This window comes from Neomonachus schauinslandi, chromosome 1 (assembly GCF_002201575.2).
Source record: "Neomonachus schauinslandi chromosome 1, ASM220157v2, whole genome shotgun sequence".
Classification (NCBI taxonomy): domain Eukaryota; kingdom Metazoa; phylum Chordata; class Mammalia; order Carnivora; family Phocidae; genus Neomonachus; species Neomonachus schauinslandi.
Genome location: NC_058403.1, coordinates 157,424,813 through 157,441,682, shown reverse-complemented (window position 1 = coordinate 157,441,682; position 16,870 = coordinate 157,424,813). Strand labels below are relative to the sequence as shown.

Sequence of the window (16,870 nt, the reverse complement as noted above, 5' to 3'; positions counted from 1 at the left end):
GAGGGAGGAGGGTCAGAGGGAGAAGCAGACTCCCTGCCGAGCAGGGAGCCCGATGCGGGACTCGATCCCGGGACTCCAGGATCATGACCTGAGCCAAAGGCAGTCGCTTAACCAACTGAGCCACCCAGGCGCCCCTCAAGAGAGCTTTAAAGGACATGAACTACTGTCCCTTATTAAAGAACTTGAGAAAAATCAAAGGCAGAAAAATACCCACTCAAGTCTGGGGCCAGGCCAGTCCTGCTTGGCAGGAACCTCCAGGGTAAGGTCCTGGTCTTCTCTAAATGGGTCTCCAGTTCCAGTTCTAAACCACAAACCATCAAAATACAACCACCCCTGTACCGTTCCAGGCACAATCCAGGATGGGTCAGATCTCCTGCTCAGCTCACTTCTGGGAGAGAAAGAGAAGGCAAAATCTGCCCCCAATGCATTACCTTCAACCCAACAGGCACCCCAGAAGAAAAGGGGATGGAGATAAAGATTTAGGGGAGTGTGCTCCATGGGCTGTGACCAAGTCTCAGAAGGTGGGCTGGGTGCCAGCGACTTCAGCTACTTCACTTACCATCTCTGATATCCAGTGCTTGGTTTAGTGCTTTAGGAATGTATCCTTAATCTTCATCTGGCTTGTAAATCATAAGCAGTCAATGTGAAATGGCCAAACACAAGCACAAAGCAGGGAAAACTATCTGGTTCACTTTATGCCAGGATTATCTGCCAACTCCTACTTCCACTTCAGCCCTCTCCTCTACCATGGGAAGAAAATGAGGGGCACAGTACCAGAAACAGACAGGACTAAGGGTGGGTAAAGGCCAAAGGATGGCCCCACTGAGACCATTCACCTCCAAAAGGCTGGGCAGTCTCCCTCCGCCTTGCTCTCTGTCCTCATCTCAGAATGACAAGACATGCAGATCCTTTATCCTCCAGCCACAGCGAGACTGACATGCAACTCCAGTATACAAATTTGTCTAATATGCCAGCCCCACACCAGGTGGCTGTTATGGAAAAGGGCTCTGATACAGTCAGCCAGAGTGACCCTCTCACTTGTACCACAGTCCCGACCTTTCTCCCGCCTCAAAACCCTCACACGTGCTACTCCTTCCCAGCACTCCAGGGGCCGCCGCGGCTCCTGTTCAACCTTCCAATTTTAGTTCAAGCTTAATTTCCTTAGAAAGGCCTTCCCTAGCCTCCAAATAAAGGAGACTCCGCATATCCACTTGTCCCTCTCTGGGCACTGTGTCTCGTCCTTTGCAGCACTATCACAATTTCTAATGCTGCGTGATCCCGCTTATTTCTGTAACACCTGCCTCCCCCCCCACCCCAGGTGGTCAGCTACCTGAAAGCAGAAGCCACTTTTTCCTTGCTCACCAATGGAAACCCAACTCCTAGCTCTAGATTGCTCTGGACTTGCTGAATAAATGAACTGATGTAATGACACACCTTTCCTTCGACAATGTCTATTCTTACAGATAAGTTTCCCTAGGACACTAGAATCTTGGGGAAAGAAATGAAAGAAAGCCGAGGAACCAGGCCAGGTGCTCAGACAGCCCCCAGCCTATTGCAAGAGTAGATGACAGAACAAACAGGGAGCTGCCTGGGCAGGGATTGGGAAAGTCAGGTCTCTGACACTGCAACACCCAAGACATCAGCCCCCCGAGGCCCACAAGGGCCTAGGACTTGATGTCTCACATTTTCACGTGTCTTTTGGGCTTTCCCTCAAGGGAACACATGAAGAACTGAAGGTGAGGCTGGCTAGCTGATGAAGGTGACTGGGAGTTGGGGGCAGGCCAGCAGAACAGCACCACGTCCCTACCCTCTTGCCTCAGCGAGTCCTCTTCCCTTTCCCCAGCAAGTGTCATATCATGCAAGCATTTTGTAATGGTATGTGAACCCCAAGTTCACATCTGCCCTCCCAGGTTCCTAAGAACTGGTGCTCCAGGAAGTTCACATTCAAGAGGAATTCCGGGCCCAAAGCTTGACCATCCGAGAGAGGAACCTCTTTTTGTCATGTTGTCAAGCCAGCCCTGGGCAGAGCCGGGGTCACCCCCTGGACAGCTACCACACCCAATCTACCTCTGGAGGGCCTCCACTCCCTTCACCTTCGAAGACTATTTGCAGAACAATCACTGGCACCGGCCACAGGCTTGCATTATGCTCATTTCCCCATCCCCAAGCTCTGGGGCAAGTTTAAAAGTCCTCGTCCTGTCTCAGAATCAGGTCTGAATTAATACCCTTCCTCAAAAGAACTCCAGTAGCAAAGTGAAAACAGACGCACTAGACAATGCCCTTTGAAAGCCCCAGCAGGGATGACTGGTGACAATGCAGCCCCTGGCTCTGAAAGAAACCTTAAGGTTAAAGGTTCACGGAGGCAGAAGAATTACCAAAGTACAAGTTTGTTCAAATTTCCTCCGGCAGATTTAAACAACCAGGGTCAAGCTGAAGATTGCTGGCAAAAACCTATGAGACAACCCAGCCCCTTTGAACTGCGTGGAGAAAGGAAAATATACGGTCTGGGAGGGATCTATGTTATAGCTTTTAAAAATGTTCTTGAAAAGGTCACCCCTGTTAACTCAAAATCAGCCCGTTGAAGGATGTTTGAAAACTGCTTCTCTAAAACAACAGGGCTGCCGGGCCCTCACCGTGTGCGGTGAGCAGCACTAAGGTCGCCGTGTTCCCGGCATTAGTATGCTGACCCTCTGTGGGCCATGAAATTAACCATCAGCGCGGCAGAAATCTGCTCTGAGTTAAACTACTTTGCTACGCAAAGTGGCCTGAAAATGAAATATGAGGACTGAATTTCCACTGAAAGATGAACTTGTCTAACCTCAAGGCAGGCTTCCTCCACTGTGAACTCTGTGTGGCCACTGGTTTCAAGCACCCCAGGAGGGTGGGTAATTGCGGCAGGCAGTGGGAAATGACCTCTTATCCATCCATTTGTTCGTTCACTTGTGTCTGCATGCACCAAACATTGACTCGGGACCAGGCCAGGTCCTGGGCCCCTGCACACAGAGTTGAATGATAACAGGCTCCTGCCCTCAAAGGAATCAAGTCTAGTGGAAAACATAACTCGGTAAACAGAAAATGACAACAGATGGGGAGAAAATGAGATCCTAAGGTATAGATAGGATGTCAGAGGCCCTCAAACAAGGGTCACCTAATTTAGGCTGGGGAAGGCCAACACTGAGGCTTCCCAGAAAAGTACATGTAGCCAGATGACGCAGCATCGAGAGAGCATGGTCTGTCTGTCCAGAGACCTGCAAGTAGTTCATTAAGCCGGGAGTCCTGAGAGAGACAAAGAGACACAAAGCCATCAGGAAGGACTGCTGTCAGCCATGCTGAGGAATTTGGCCTTTATGCCAATGGAGGGCAACTCAAGACTTTTAAAACAGGGAGGCAAAATAACTATATCAGCAATTTAAAAAGAGTTCTTGGCTACAGAGGGGAGGATAGTTTCAAGAGGGGGGGCTGGAATCAGAGACACCGTGAAGGAACACGGTACTCATCCAACTGGGCACTAATGGAGGCCTGTCCTAAGGGAGCAGCTGCAGTGATGGGGAAGACCACACAGGTCAGAGGACACGCAGGAGGGACAAGATTTGGTCACTGATTCATATGAAGGAAGACACACTGAGGATCATTTCAAACGTCATGCCCTGGGGTGCCTGGGTGGCTCAGTCAGTTAAGCATCTGACTCTTGGTTTTGGCTCAGGTCATGATCTCAGGGTCATGGGATCACATCCCGTATTGGGCTCCGCGCTCAGCTCGGAGTCGGCTTGGGATTCTCTCTCCCTCTGCCCCTCCCCCCACTCATACTCTCTCTTTCTCTAAAATAAATAAGTAAATATTTAAAAAAAAAAAAAAAAAAAAACAAGGAAAGATCATGCCTTAGGAAAATGGAGGTATCATTCCCCGGGAAGGTAAGGAAGTGAAGAGGGTGGTCTTGAGGATGTGGAGTCTGAGGGCCTGTGATGTTCACTGATGAGGAAACCAGCCCAAGAAGTAGATGGATCCACAGGTCTAGAACTTCCTACTGAAATGTAATTAAAATTAAATAAAAGGAAATGTCCAGTTCCTTAGTTGCACTAGCCACAGTGTGAGTACTCATTAGCCACACGCGGCTCACAGCCACCATGCTGGACTGTGCCACCATACAACATTCCCATCTGTTGGAAAGTGCTGAGCAAGGCCCTGCAGGATTTGTGAAAAACTGTCACTGGCAGCCAAAGTGTCCACCTCTGTTGGCCACACTGATAGCTGATGGCAACAAGGTCTGTGCTGACAAACACCAGCTTCCCTTCCTGATCTTCCCATCTACTCGTCTGTGCAAATGCTCAAGAAATGGTGGTCTTCTTATATAGTCTTTTTTTTTTCTCTAGAGCATAAGTTCTGAGGACTATCTCCCAATGTGCCCCGGATCATCATCACTTCAGAGAATAAGGAACACTGAATAAACACACATGCGCACATGCACAAGGGTCTTTGGTGCTTACGGCATAAGGGCCTGAAAATCACCTAGAAATGACCACAAGCAGAGCTAATTTTTAAGTGCCACACTGCAATATAACTGGGAAGGCAGAGCTCTAGTGTCTGTGTCAGATGACCAAGGACAAGCCATTGACCCTCCCTGAGCTTTAAGCAGCCCAAAAAAATCTATGATAAAGAACGAAGCCACAAAGCCAGATAGGGCGGGTTCCTGAGGCCAAGCAGGTCAATGCTAGCAATTCCAAGCACTAATTTTAAAAGAAAAAAAGTCAGGTTTATCTTTAGGTAGCACCTGTGTATGCCACCAAATAAATATCCTCAGGAAGTAGGTTAGAGACAAAGGAAATTATTTTAGTCTTCCTGAAGGCCCCAAGACAAGAGAGGCATCATCACAACAGAAGAGATATGGAAAGAGGGAAAGTCAACTTCTCTCTTAACAGCAAAACTTGTTTCTTCTCCTGCCAAGAGAGGATCACCACATTAACTAAGTCCTCCCCACTCTCTCCCCACCCAACCAAGGCCACTTCAAAGCAGCAGGAGCCTAATCACACAGCACAAGAAAATAAAAGACCCAATTAACAACAACAAAAAAAAACCAAAAAACACAAAACAAAACTCAAATAATCCAGGGGAGAATGGAAGCTGAAATCTCTACTTTTGACAAATTGACTTATATATAAACTGCTCCTCAGGAGCCACAATTCCTACCAAAGTAGGCATGGGCTAAGGTCTGAGAGCAGCTTCCCAGCAAACCAGGGTCTCTGAAATCAAATTGGATTAGTCCCCTACTGAGCCAGCTACTGACCTCTGGAGTCTCATTTTTATGGGCTGTACAATGTAGAAACTCTCCCACCTCCGGCTGGCAGGGTGGAGTGAGATAATAAAGGGGCTAGAACGGTGGCCAGCAAACAATAAATGTTCCCAAAGCGTCCATTCCCCTCTTTTCCTTCTGAGAGGCAGACCTTCCTCAGCCTCTGCTCTGCACTACCATGTCTGCACCCCCAGAGCCACACTTTCCCTCCTGATGGTGTCTATTCTGCCTATGGTTGCACTCCCTCACTCTTCCAGCCAGCTCTGGAAGCCTCAGTCAGAATGAGGAGAGGGATGCATGGCCCCAGACCACTTGTCACAGGCCCTCTCCTCAGACTCTTCAAAAGCTGGCAGGATCTCCCAGCTTAAAAACCTTCCACCTGCCTCCAACTACAGGCTCCCCAAGCTCCTGAGCACTGGGGCCCAAGGGTCTCTGCAGCTCAGCCTCATACCCTGCTGCTTCCCTGTGAGCTCCACACTCCAGCCCTCCCTTCGCCCCTATGTCCCTGTTCACTCTGAGTCCTCTAGCGGGAAAGCCCCTCCTCTTCCCCACTGGGAAAATCTCAGCCTTCAAAGCTCCGACAAGACAGCCCCTCCTCCTAACTCACCCAGGACCCTCATGCCCTGGCCTTACCTCCTCCCACTTCTCCTGCTGACTGGCTGCCCCCTTCTTTGGCCAGGTCTGCTCTCACACCTCTGACGGCTCAGGCTGCTCCCTGGGTCTGCTCTGCCCTCTCTTTTTCTATGCCTGGAAACCTCCAGGTCACCCTTCCAGGCCCAGCCTAGGGTCCCCTCCTGAGGGATGCCCTTATTGCCTGTCCCAGGCAGAGGCACTCATATCCTAAGCTCCTCTTTATAAAGCCCTTATGACTCTGCATCTTAACTGGCTGTTGGCACTGCCTCCCGCTCTTCCCTGGCCCTCCGGACTGTGAGCTCCTTGAAGATAGGCACGTCTGTATCTGTCCTCACATCCAAAGAGAGTGTACAATATATGTTGTTTGTAGAGTCTCTGAATAAATGGATGAAAACACTAAATAACAGTGCCATCTGATCCTCTCCCATCATACAGGCTGACAACAGCCCTCAAAATGGGGGCTACAAGCCCAAATGTCTACAGGGCCCAGGCAATCTAAAAAGCACACGCCCCTTCTACTCAGCTCCAGGCCTGTGCCACCACACTGGAGCATGGCTCTGCAGATATGAAAATCTTGTGTTTCTAAGAAGCCAGGAATCTGGGTTGTTAAATGAGATCTCCTGATTTCTTTCTTTATTGGGGTGGGGGAGGAGTGCAGAGGGAGAGGGAGAGAGAGAATCTTTTTTTTTTTTTTTATTCATTCGAGACACAGAGATACAGAGAGAGAGAACATGAGCAGGGGGAGAAGCAGAGAGAGGGGGAGAAGCAGGCCCCCCACTGAGCAGGAGCCCGATGCGGGGCTTGATCCCAGGACCCTGGGATCATGACCTGAGCTGAAGGCAGACGCTTAACCATCTGAGCCACCCAGGCGCCCCGAGAGAGAATCTTAAGCAGGCTTCACACGCAGCATGGCTCAATCTCACAACCCTGAGATTATGACCTGAGCTGAAATCAAGAGTTGGACGTGCAACCAATTGAACCACCCAGGCCCCCCTGATCTCCTGATTTTTTAAATATTAGCAATGAATTTTTTAAAAATTCTAATTATTAAATGGGCCACCAAAACACATCTGTAGGCCAGACTCTGGACAAGACCCTAATGTGGGATGAGACCCTACCAAGGGATGAACAGAAAGGACAACCCATTCACCTATCAGGCACAGATGTCCTATAAAGACAGAAATGGGCAGATCGAGGAATAGGACAGGAAGGACCCCAACAGGCTTTCCATACACAAGCAAATGGCACTTATTACATGCTTACTATAGCCCAGGTAATGTCTTAGATACATTTAATCCTCTCAATATATATTCATTTATTTAATTCAATTCAACTCAATTATTTAACTCAAATATTATTGAGAAAATATTTGCAAATCATCCATTCATAAGGTTCTGGTATCCAGAATACATAAAGAAATCAATAATAAAAGCCAAATAACTCAATTTAAAAAATGGGCAAAGGATCTGAATAGACAATTCTCAAAATAAGATAGACAAATGGCCAACAAGCAATGAAAATATGTTCAACATCACCAGCCATCAGGGAAATGCAAATTAAAGCCACAATGAGATAGCACCTCACACCCACCAAGATGGCTATAATCCAAAAGACAGACAATAACAGGTATTGGTAAGGATGCAGAGAAACTGGACCAGTGTACACAGCTGGTGGGAATATAATGTGGTGCAGCTGCTATGGAAAACAGTCTGGCAGTTCCTCAAAAAGTAGAAATAGTTAACCTATGACCCAGTAATTCCATTCCTAGGTAATACCAGGGAATAAAAACATATGTCCACACCAAAGACTTGCACACAAATGTTCACAGCAGTATTATCCATAATTGCCAAGAAGTGGAAACAATCCAAATGTCCTTCAGCTGATGAATGGATTAAAAAGCAGTATAGACATATACTGGAATACTATTCAGCCATAAAAAGGAATGAAGTACAGCTGAGGGAGGCAGAAGGGAGAGTTACTTTTAATGGGTATAGAGTTTTTTGGGGTTTTTCTTTAAGATTTTACTTATTTATTTGACAGAGAGAGCGCACACATGCACAAACGGGGAGCTGGAGAAGCAGGTTCCCTGCAGAGCAGGGAGCCCGATGTGGGACTCGATCCCAGGACCCTGAGATCATGACCTGAGCCGAAGGCAGCACTTAACCAACTGAGCCACTCAGGCGCCCCTAGAGTTTCAGTTTTTTAAGATGAAGAGTTCCGGAGATGGATGCCACTAGACTGTAAACTTAAAAATGGTTAAACAGTTGAGGCGCCTGGGTGGCTCAGTCGGTTAAGCATCTGACTCTTGATTTCGGCTCAGATCATGATCTCAGGGTGGTAGGACTGAGCCCCACAATGGGCCCCCTGCTGAGCATGGAGTCTGTTTGAGGTTCTCTCTCTCCCTCTCCCTCTGCCCCTCCCCACCCCTTTCTCTCTTTCTTCCTCTCTCTCTCTCCCCCCCCTTAAAAAAAATGGTTTGATGGTAAATTTTATGTAATATTTACTTTACCATAATTAAAAACAAATTTTAAAAAATTTTCTCTAAAAAAGGAATGAAGTATATATACTCCATGCTACAATATGATGAACCTTGAAAGCATCACACTGATTGAAAAAAGCCAGATGCAAAAGGCCACATGTTGAAAGATTCCATTTTTATGAAATGTCCAGTAAAGGCAAATCTGTGCACATTAAGTAGATCAGTGGTTGCATAGGCCTGGGGGAGGGGAGAATGGAGAGTGACTGTTAATGAGTATGGGGTTTCTTTTTGTAGTGATGAAAATATTCTCAACTTAGATTGTGGCAATGGCTCTGTACAACTCTGAGAACATACTGAAAACCACCAAAGTGTACACTTGAAATGGGCGCATTTTATGGTATGTGAACTATATCTCAATAAAAATATTTACAAACATTATTGAATATCTACTATTATATGTGCTAAGCCCTGGACTGGCCCTACAGCTACCAAGACAATTCAAATGTTGTCTCTGTCCCTGAGATGCTTCCAGACTAAAAGGAACACTCGAATAAGGGGAAGTGAGCCGTTGCAGCAGAGCAGGAGACGCGAGGTGCCACCTGACCCTAGGCGGGCTCATTCCTGCTCCTCGCCCCACCCTGAGGCCATCTCAGAAATGCCAGGCTCCACCTCACCAGGACACAGGCCTCCGGATCACCCAGAGCACCAGAGCTACAGACACTGTCACCTTGGGCACAGTCTCAAAGGCCTGCTGGTCAGAGGGAACAGACTCAAGCTCCAAGACAAGGATGCCTCATCCCTAGCCTGTTCAAGGCTCTGGCCAACAAAAGAATGACCGAGCAGGGACTATGTCTCAGGGCTGAATTTACGGGTTGTTTCCTGGGATGCCTGCCCAAATCTTATTCCAACCTGGATGAAGTGATTTTTGAAGAAAAACCCAGGAGACAAAGAAGAAAGAAAACAAAGGAGATGCTAAATAAAAAGTTTAAAAGCAATTAATTTTAAATGATTACAGCTTTACCAAAAGCTGTGGCTATGATTTCCTTCTGACTTTGATTATAACCTTCCAGCTAAATATTTGCCTCCAGAAGGCAAAGTCTTTGCATTATTTTCTATTCCTAGCATGACTACAAAAATATTCTTTGATTTAACATTTGATATGTTTTGTTCTCAAGGGCAAGCCCCATGAGAAGAAAAATGTACCCCAACAGAATGAAATATGACTACCTGCTTCCATTTTTCTTTCCTGTTGGTTCCTGCTCAAATATTCTGCATTTATTTAAACTCAAGGCTGCATCTCTGATGTTGTGTTACCTCCACACTGTCACCCAAACCAAAGCAAAGTCACCTGCCGTCCAGCACCAGGAACACGGGCTGCAGACAAAGCTCAACTTGAGAGTCTCCTAGAGACAGCGAAAGACACTCCAACTTGGAAGGAGATCGGGAGGGGTCAGAGAGTGATAAGGTAGCAGGAAAAACAGAAAAACTTGTATTTGAATATGGGCACCCTTGGCACTGAGTGCAGCCAACTTCCTACTGGACATAGAGAGGCTTTCAGCACTTTAACACAAGAGACACCAGTATTGGCCTCCGCTTTACTCGGTGGTAGAGGGCATCCCAGAACAGGCACCACAGAGGACAATCTTCCGTTACGGTGTGCACCTTTTAACAAAGAAGAGAAAACCAAAGGCAGCACCCCCAGAGTGAGCACGAAGATACAGGGAACCAAGGCGTGGCAGATTCTAGGGGCTAAAGAAATTAAGGTTATGGGGGGGAGGGGGGTGGGAGGATGGGTTAGCCTGGTGATGGGCATTAAATAGGGCACGTTCTGCATGGAGCACTGGGTGTTATGCACAAACAATAAATCATGGAACACTACATCAAAAACTAATGATGTAAAGTATGGTGATTAACATAACAATAAAAAATTTTAAAAAAAGAAATTAAGGTTAAAGAAGCACTTCCACTTATATCAACTCCTTTAAATATGTCTCAATATTTTAGGACACACATAGATGAATACGATAACATAACAACGTACTGCTGTAGAGATTCATAAAAAGACTAAGGCAAAGAAAACCCAAATCGGGTTTTTTGTTTGGCTGGCTGGTTTTACATTAGCATAATGCCCAAATTCCGTGCACTGCCAGGCCCCTTTGTTGTCTCTGCTTATTCGGCTTTCTGGGCATTATGTGCAGGTACCCAAAGGGTATGTAAAAAATCTGTTGAAAACACACATTCCTTCACACACCTTGCTTCACGGGTCCAAAGAGAGCATCTCAGACAGACTGCAGAAAAACTGCAGGGCACACTCCTTGATAAAACAAGCCAAAGGGACAAGCACTTTCTCCACATCAGCACCAAGAGTGCAGAGAGTTGGAAAAACAGAGAAGGCAAAGTAGCTTAAGTTTTACAAAGAATGTTTTCTCCCAGGCTGCAGAGACAAAGATCCCCGGTGCTGCTGACTGTTTTCCTTCCAAAGAGAGTAACCGAGCCAGACTTACAAGGCTTTGGCAGCTCTCATCAGCTCCAGCCAGGGAGGACCCAGAGACCCAGAGAGGGTCCAAGCCAGGCAGGAAGCACCACTTAAATGGTGGGCAGAGGAGGCAAGAGATCAGGGCGACAAGTCGTGGCAGAAGAGCTGCTGTTCATTAACAACTGGAACAAAAGACCAGGAGACAATACACTGTTAATCCTAGCAGCCACAAGAGGACTATAAATTGCCAAGCCAAGATACCAGCATTTTTCAGCTCTCCTCTTTCCTACCAGAGTTAGATTGAGGATGGGTCCAAGTCCCTCACCCCCACCCAAGTCTTTAAAACATACATTACTGAATCTTTTTGAAGTTCTAACCCTGAAAGATTTATACTCTAAAATGGATCAGAGAAAAATACTGCCCTGAAACACTACTATAGGGGCTGCAGTGGACGGATACACTTCTTCATTCCCATTGAGAATGCCAGAGTAGGAGCTGTGTGGTCAGATCAACACAGGTTCAAACCTAGCCCTGACACTTATGAACTATGCTACCTGCCTGACCTCTCTGAGCCCTGTAAAATGGGAATATCATCTCTTACCTCACAAGATTGCTTTGAGCGTTAAATGGGGGGAAAATAGCTTAAGGGGAGCACTAAATAAAGGCTAAGTACTACTGTCACTATTAACCTCCCCCTGGTACCACAGGAGTTTTATCTATGGCCACACAGATCGAGGAAATAAAGCCCAATTTTCTCTAAGCTAAGAAAGGAATCTTTTGGGTAGTGAAAAGACTTTGGGGGGAGCAACAGAATCAAAGAGAACTGGCTTTAATAAAAGATATATTAAACTTCAGAGATATCATCACAGAACTGAGACAATCATTCTAATTTCCTTCTACTAGGGCTAATGTATTCAGCAAGTGGTCTAAATCACTCACAGCAAGCCAGGAATTCTAACAAGAGCCCAATCTTCCAGCAATCCCAGGTGTAGGTGCATTGCCTGCTGCCAGCACGAGTCCCTGCCTGGGAATCTTGCATCCTCCTAACACTCAGGCCTGATCTTGTCACAACCCTGCTTTAAAACGCTGCCAAGGCCCTTAGGAGAAATCTATGCTAAGGGCCTAACCTAATCTAAGTTCAACACTTAGCACTCTAGAGGATCTGGCCCACCAACCCTTCTACCTTCATCTTCGTCACACCTCCCCACACAGCATGCTGATTTCCAGCCACAGCTAAATGCTAGCAGTTACCTCTGACTCTAAACAGACAAAAAGTCAGGTTTAAGGCACAGAGCCCTGACCAGGCATTTCCTCCACTAGGAAAGCTCTTCTTTCCACCATGATGCCCTATACCCCATTGCCCAGCAAAGTGAGTTATTCCTGCTTTTGTCCTGGATGGAAAAAGGTCTGATAGGTCACTTTGCACATCGGACAGTGCCCTCTCCCCAGTTCTGCTGTTAGCTCCTAGAGGGAGAGAAAAAAAATCAACAAGCACAACATACCTACTATAGGCCAGGCCCCATGCTGATTGCTTTCTGTCCACTAACCCATGAAGAAAGTTCTTTGCTCACTATTACCATCCAGCCCAGGAAGTAGGACACAGCTTCATCCATTCAAACTTACCAAATGCCTACCACACACCTGGCTCTGGCCCAAATGCTGAGAATATGCTGGTAAATAAGCCAGACATGATTCCTACTCTGCTCTCGTGGAGGACAGACACAGTAAACAAGTAAACACATAAAGAGTTATCAGGTAGTGAAAAGGGCTGTAAGGAAGTAAAACAGGGCCATGAGAAAGTTCCTGGGGGAGAAAATTGAGGATACTTTAGCTAGGCAGCTCAGAGGAGCCCTCTCTAAAGGACACTCAAGCTGAGATATACATGAGGAGCCAGATGTACCAAAAAGAGGGAACAGCAGGTGCAAAACTAGCCCGTTCAATAAGCAAAAATGAGGCCAGTGAGACTGAAGGTCAGAGCAAGGGATGAGCTCAGAGGAAGAGGGAGGCCAGATCGTGGGCTCTGCGGCCCACAGAGAAGAGGTTGGATTTTACTCTAAGCACAAAGAGAAGCTGCTGGGAAGTGTTGAAGCCGAGGGCTGACATGATCTGCTGAACCTCTGTAAAAGGAGTTTTGCTGCCTTGTGTATGGAAATGGAGTAGCAGGAAGAGGAGGGCAAGCAGTCAGTGAGAAGTAGGTCCAGCATTGTAGGAGATCAGCTCCCAGAAGCAGGGATTTGGCCTCTGGAGCAATCTCAAGAAGGCAAAGATGGCTATGGATTTATGAGTCATGAGGATAATTGAAGGTATTAACCAGATCCAGGTTAGGGGCAGCAGAGTTAGGTAAACACCAGCCCAGGGTACTTGATACTTTCCAAGCTTCAGTTCCTTTATCGGAAAAATAGGCCTAACACTCCTACCACTTGGGGTTGTTGCACAAATGCAAGTTTTCAGCAACAGGCATGGGCCAGAGCAGGTACTCAAATGTGGGCACCCTTCCCTCATTTTTTTCTCATTTCTCTGAAAAGGGTGGGAATCTGATCTATGGAAGGAAGGATAGTGGCAGCCTTGGTCTCACCATTCCACTGTGTTCAGGTTGCATTTTAATGCCTGTAAGAAGGTAAGGAAAGTCTCCTCACTCAGGAGGTGAGAGAAAAGTAAGAAGAACCACGGTGTACATACAAGAAGAGAAAAAATTCCTCTTCTTTTCTTTTACAGTCTAAACTAAGGATTTGCCAAATTCTTGGAGGCATTAAAATTTGGTTATATAGGATAAGGCTGGCACCTGAAACATTTTGTCCTACAAAGAGCTTCTCTATAAATGGATATGTTAGAAGGGGGGCAGGGGGAGCATAAAGTGATCTGAGGAAGCATAGGAAAGAGCTCCAGCTTTGGGACCAGGGGGACCTGGGTGCCACTTACCAGCAGCCTCCCTATATCCCAATTTCTTCAACTATTAAATGGTAACCACCACACTCCTTATAGGGTCACTTACCAGTAGCCTCCCCATGTCCCAATTTCTTCAACTATTAAATGGTAACCACCACACTCCTTACAGGGTCTGCCTGGGAAGTGGCAAACATGCAAGAAAAGCAAAGCCAATAAAGACCTGTGTGGTTGCTATCTGCCAGTGTGTGGAAGGTCCAAAATTAGATTCAAAGGTTGCACAGTTAGTAAAGGAAAAAGCCAGGCCTCAAGCCCAGTTCTGACTTCAAAAGCATGTCCTTCATTACTCACCTACACTATTTACTAAAAACAACAACAACAAAAAACCTAAAAGTGCCTTGTTTTATTTTAACCTGGCTCTTCCATCTCCAACCTAGACTGGCTCAGAGTACCTGTCTTAAAATGTACTTGGACTTGAGTAAACAGAATTGTTAAGAGAAGGGAAGGGGAAAAGGGTAGAGAGGATCACATGACCCTTAACATTCATCTGATGACTGAAACACGACTTGAGTGGAAGACTTTAGGCCAGGTGACCTTGGGCAGGTCCCTTCCCTTTGAGCCTCCACTTCCTCTACTGTAAAATGGGGAACTGACCTCAGACTGCCTGCAGCATGGAACAGCTGGGAGGTAACAAAGATTAAAGTACTTAACACACTCATCACTACAACTGGGACCCAGTATGCCCAGCGACCAATGAGGCCATCCGCCACCAAGCCAATAAAACCATCTGCCCAATATATATTCCCATATGTGCTTGTAGGTGTAGAGAATATCATATAATTGGAAGGAAACAGAAAGCAATGGAAAAGAGGAACGTAACCAAATACTCGGGTCAGCAATGAAGAAAAGACTTCTTTTAGCTGTACACCCTTTTGTGCCAGGTGCTTCTATTATTTCATCATTTTCCTCTAAAAATAGAGCAAGTTTTAAAGCCTTGTCCACAGGGCTTTACCACTGTGGTAAAATGTGTCCAGAAAAGTAATGCACAAAGGTATAATAGTGGCTTCCTCTGGAGAAATAGGAGGGGCAATCAGGGGACCTTTACCTAATTTGAAACGTTCTATTTCTTCACAAGCAGAACCATTCGTGTATTACCTGTATAATTAAAAATTAATTAAGTGATACATCTTTGGAGGGCATTTTGGCAATACCCATTGTGACTGAAAATGCATGTGCCCTTTGCACCAAGCCAGTTCAGTTCTAGGAGCTTATCCTACAGATAGATTAGCACCCCCACCAGACTTGTTCTAGAAAATTCACTGAAGCATCATTAGCAAAAACTGGAAATGACGTAAGTGTCCATCATTAAGAGTTATTTAAGAAAACGTTGGCACAAGTGTACAATGGAATTTTATATGACCCTTAAAAATAATATAGCTTTTGGGGCGCCTGGGTGGCTCAGTCCCCTAAGACTCGATTTCTGCTCAGGTCATGATCTTGGGATCCTGAGATTGAGCCCCCCCAGGGCTCTGTGCTGGGCGTGGAGCCCGCTTATGATTCTCTCTGCCTCTCTAAGAACTAATAATAATATAGCTTTGTGTGTACAGATATGGAGCCGTTGGTGTTGACTAAAATAGTGTCTACTATTTTGTGAAGAGAAAGAAGAGGAAGGGGGTTTACACACGAGTATGCTTGTCTTTACGTGGAGTTTTTCTGAAATGATACAAGGAACTGGGAACAGCGGTTGACTCTGGTTGACTCTGGAAATGGGAACCAGGAGACCAAAGAACGGGTGAGTGGAGACTTCTTTTTTAGCACTTTTTACATATACCCTTTTGGTAGTCTTTGAGTTTTCTTACTTGCTCGTGTATTACAAACTCATCTTGAAAACAGAAAAGCAAAAAACAAAACCAAAAACTTTAAGGAGGCACTCCAGCGCGGTTATGCTGGGTGGGAAGAGGTTCCAAGTCAGCCGGCCGCGAGTTCGAGTCCCAGAACCTCTGCTCCCTTGCCGCGCGGGGCCTTCTGCGAGCCCCGTCCTCCTCTCGCGACCTGGGGGGAGGAGGGGGGGGTGCCGGCCGTGAGGTGAGGCCGTCTCCCTTCCCCGGCAGCGGCTCGGGCGAGCTCGGACACGGCGCCCGACCGCTCCGCCCAGCGTCCCCGAGCCCGGCTCCCGCCCCGGCCCGCGCTCACCGCCAATGATGGTCCGGATGAGGGAGGCGTGCCCGGGGCAGTCGACCAGCGTGACCTGAAGCTGCGGCTCGCCGGGCTCGGGCTCGGCTCCGGACGCCACCGGGGGAGCGGGCAGCGCCGACCGCAGGCGCGCGGGCAGCGGCACCGAGAAGCACGAGAAGCCCAGGTCGAGCGTGATGCCGCGCTCGCGGCTCTGCGGCTGCTTGTCGAAGGCGGCGGTGGAGGCCGTGGTGCTCAGCGCCCGCGCCAGCGCAGTCTTGCCGCTGTCGATGTGGCCCAGCACGCCCACATTCACGTTCACCCGCCGACCTGCCATGCCGCCGCCGCCGCCGCCGCCGCCCGCCGGCCCTCCCCTCCCGCCGCCGCCGCCGCCGCGGTCCGGCCGGTAAAGCCGCTCCCCCCGCAACCCGCGCGCCGGGCACGCCCGTTCCGGCCCCGAAGCTTCCGCCCTCTCGGTGCCCGCGGGCGCTGCCTGGCACCGCGCAGGAGGAGGAGGCTCCGGGGTCGGGACTTGACCAAGGTCACCTACTGTGGGGCTGTTCTCTCACCTGGCTCCTGCCACCCGATGCCTCGAGGAGATTGAGAATGGGGGGATCCGTCCATCCATCCATTCATTCAACAGGCTCTTATTATGTGTCTACTGAGTACCAGGCACTGCTTATTCACGGCACTGGGATACAGTGCTCTCTGCATGCTATACTGTATTGGAGCGCGGGTGGGGGTCAGACAATAAACAGGTGAACTAACGCCTGAACCAGATCGTTTCAGAGAGGGAGAAGCCTTCCAGGGAAAATAAAAGCAGAGATTAAGAGGACTAGCGCGCCAGGAGAAGGGAGGACAGCTAATTAACAATGAATGGTCAAGGGAAGGCCTGTCGCGGGTTGCTGATTGAGCTGAGGCTGGAATGTTAAGCAGGAGC

The 16,870-nt window shown here is 47.7% G+C and overlaps 1 protein-coding gene across 1 annotated transcript in view; it reads right to left on the bottom strand.

Moving 5' to 3' along the window:
• The window catches only part of EEFSEC (eukaryotic elongation factor, selenocysteine-tRNA specific), a 243,656-nt gene extending 227,389 nt beyond the window's left edge, over window positions 1-16,267 (bottom strand). Inside the window, exon 1 of the mRNA XM_021695078.2 lies at window positions 15,952-16,267. Within this exon, the coding sequence (XP_021550753.2) occupies window positions 15,952-16,267 (316 nt within the window). The remainder of the gene's footprint in view (window positions 1-15,951) is intronic.
• Between the last annotated feature and the right edge of the window lie 603 nt (window positions 16,268-16,870).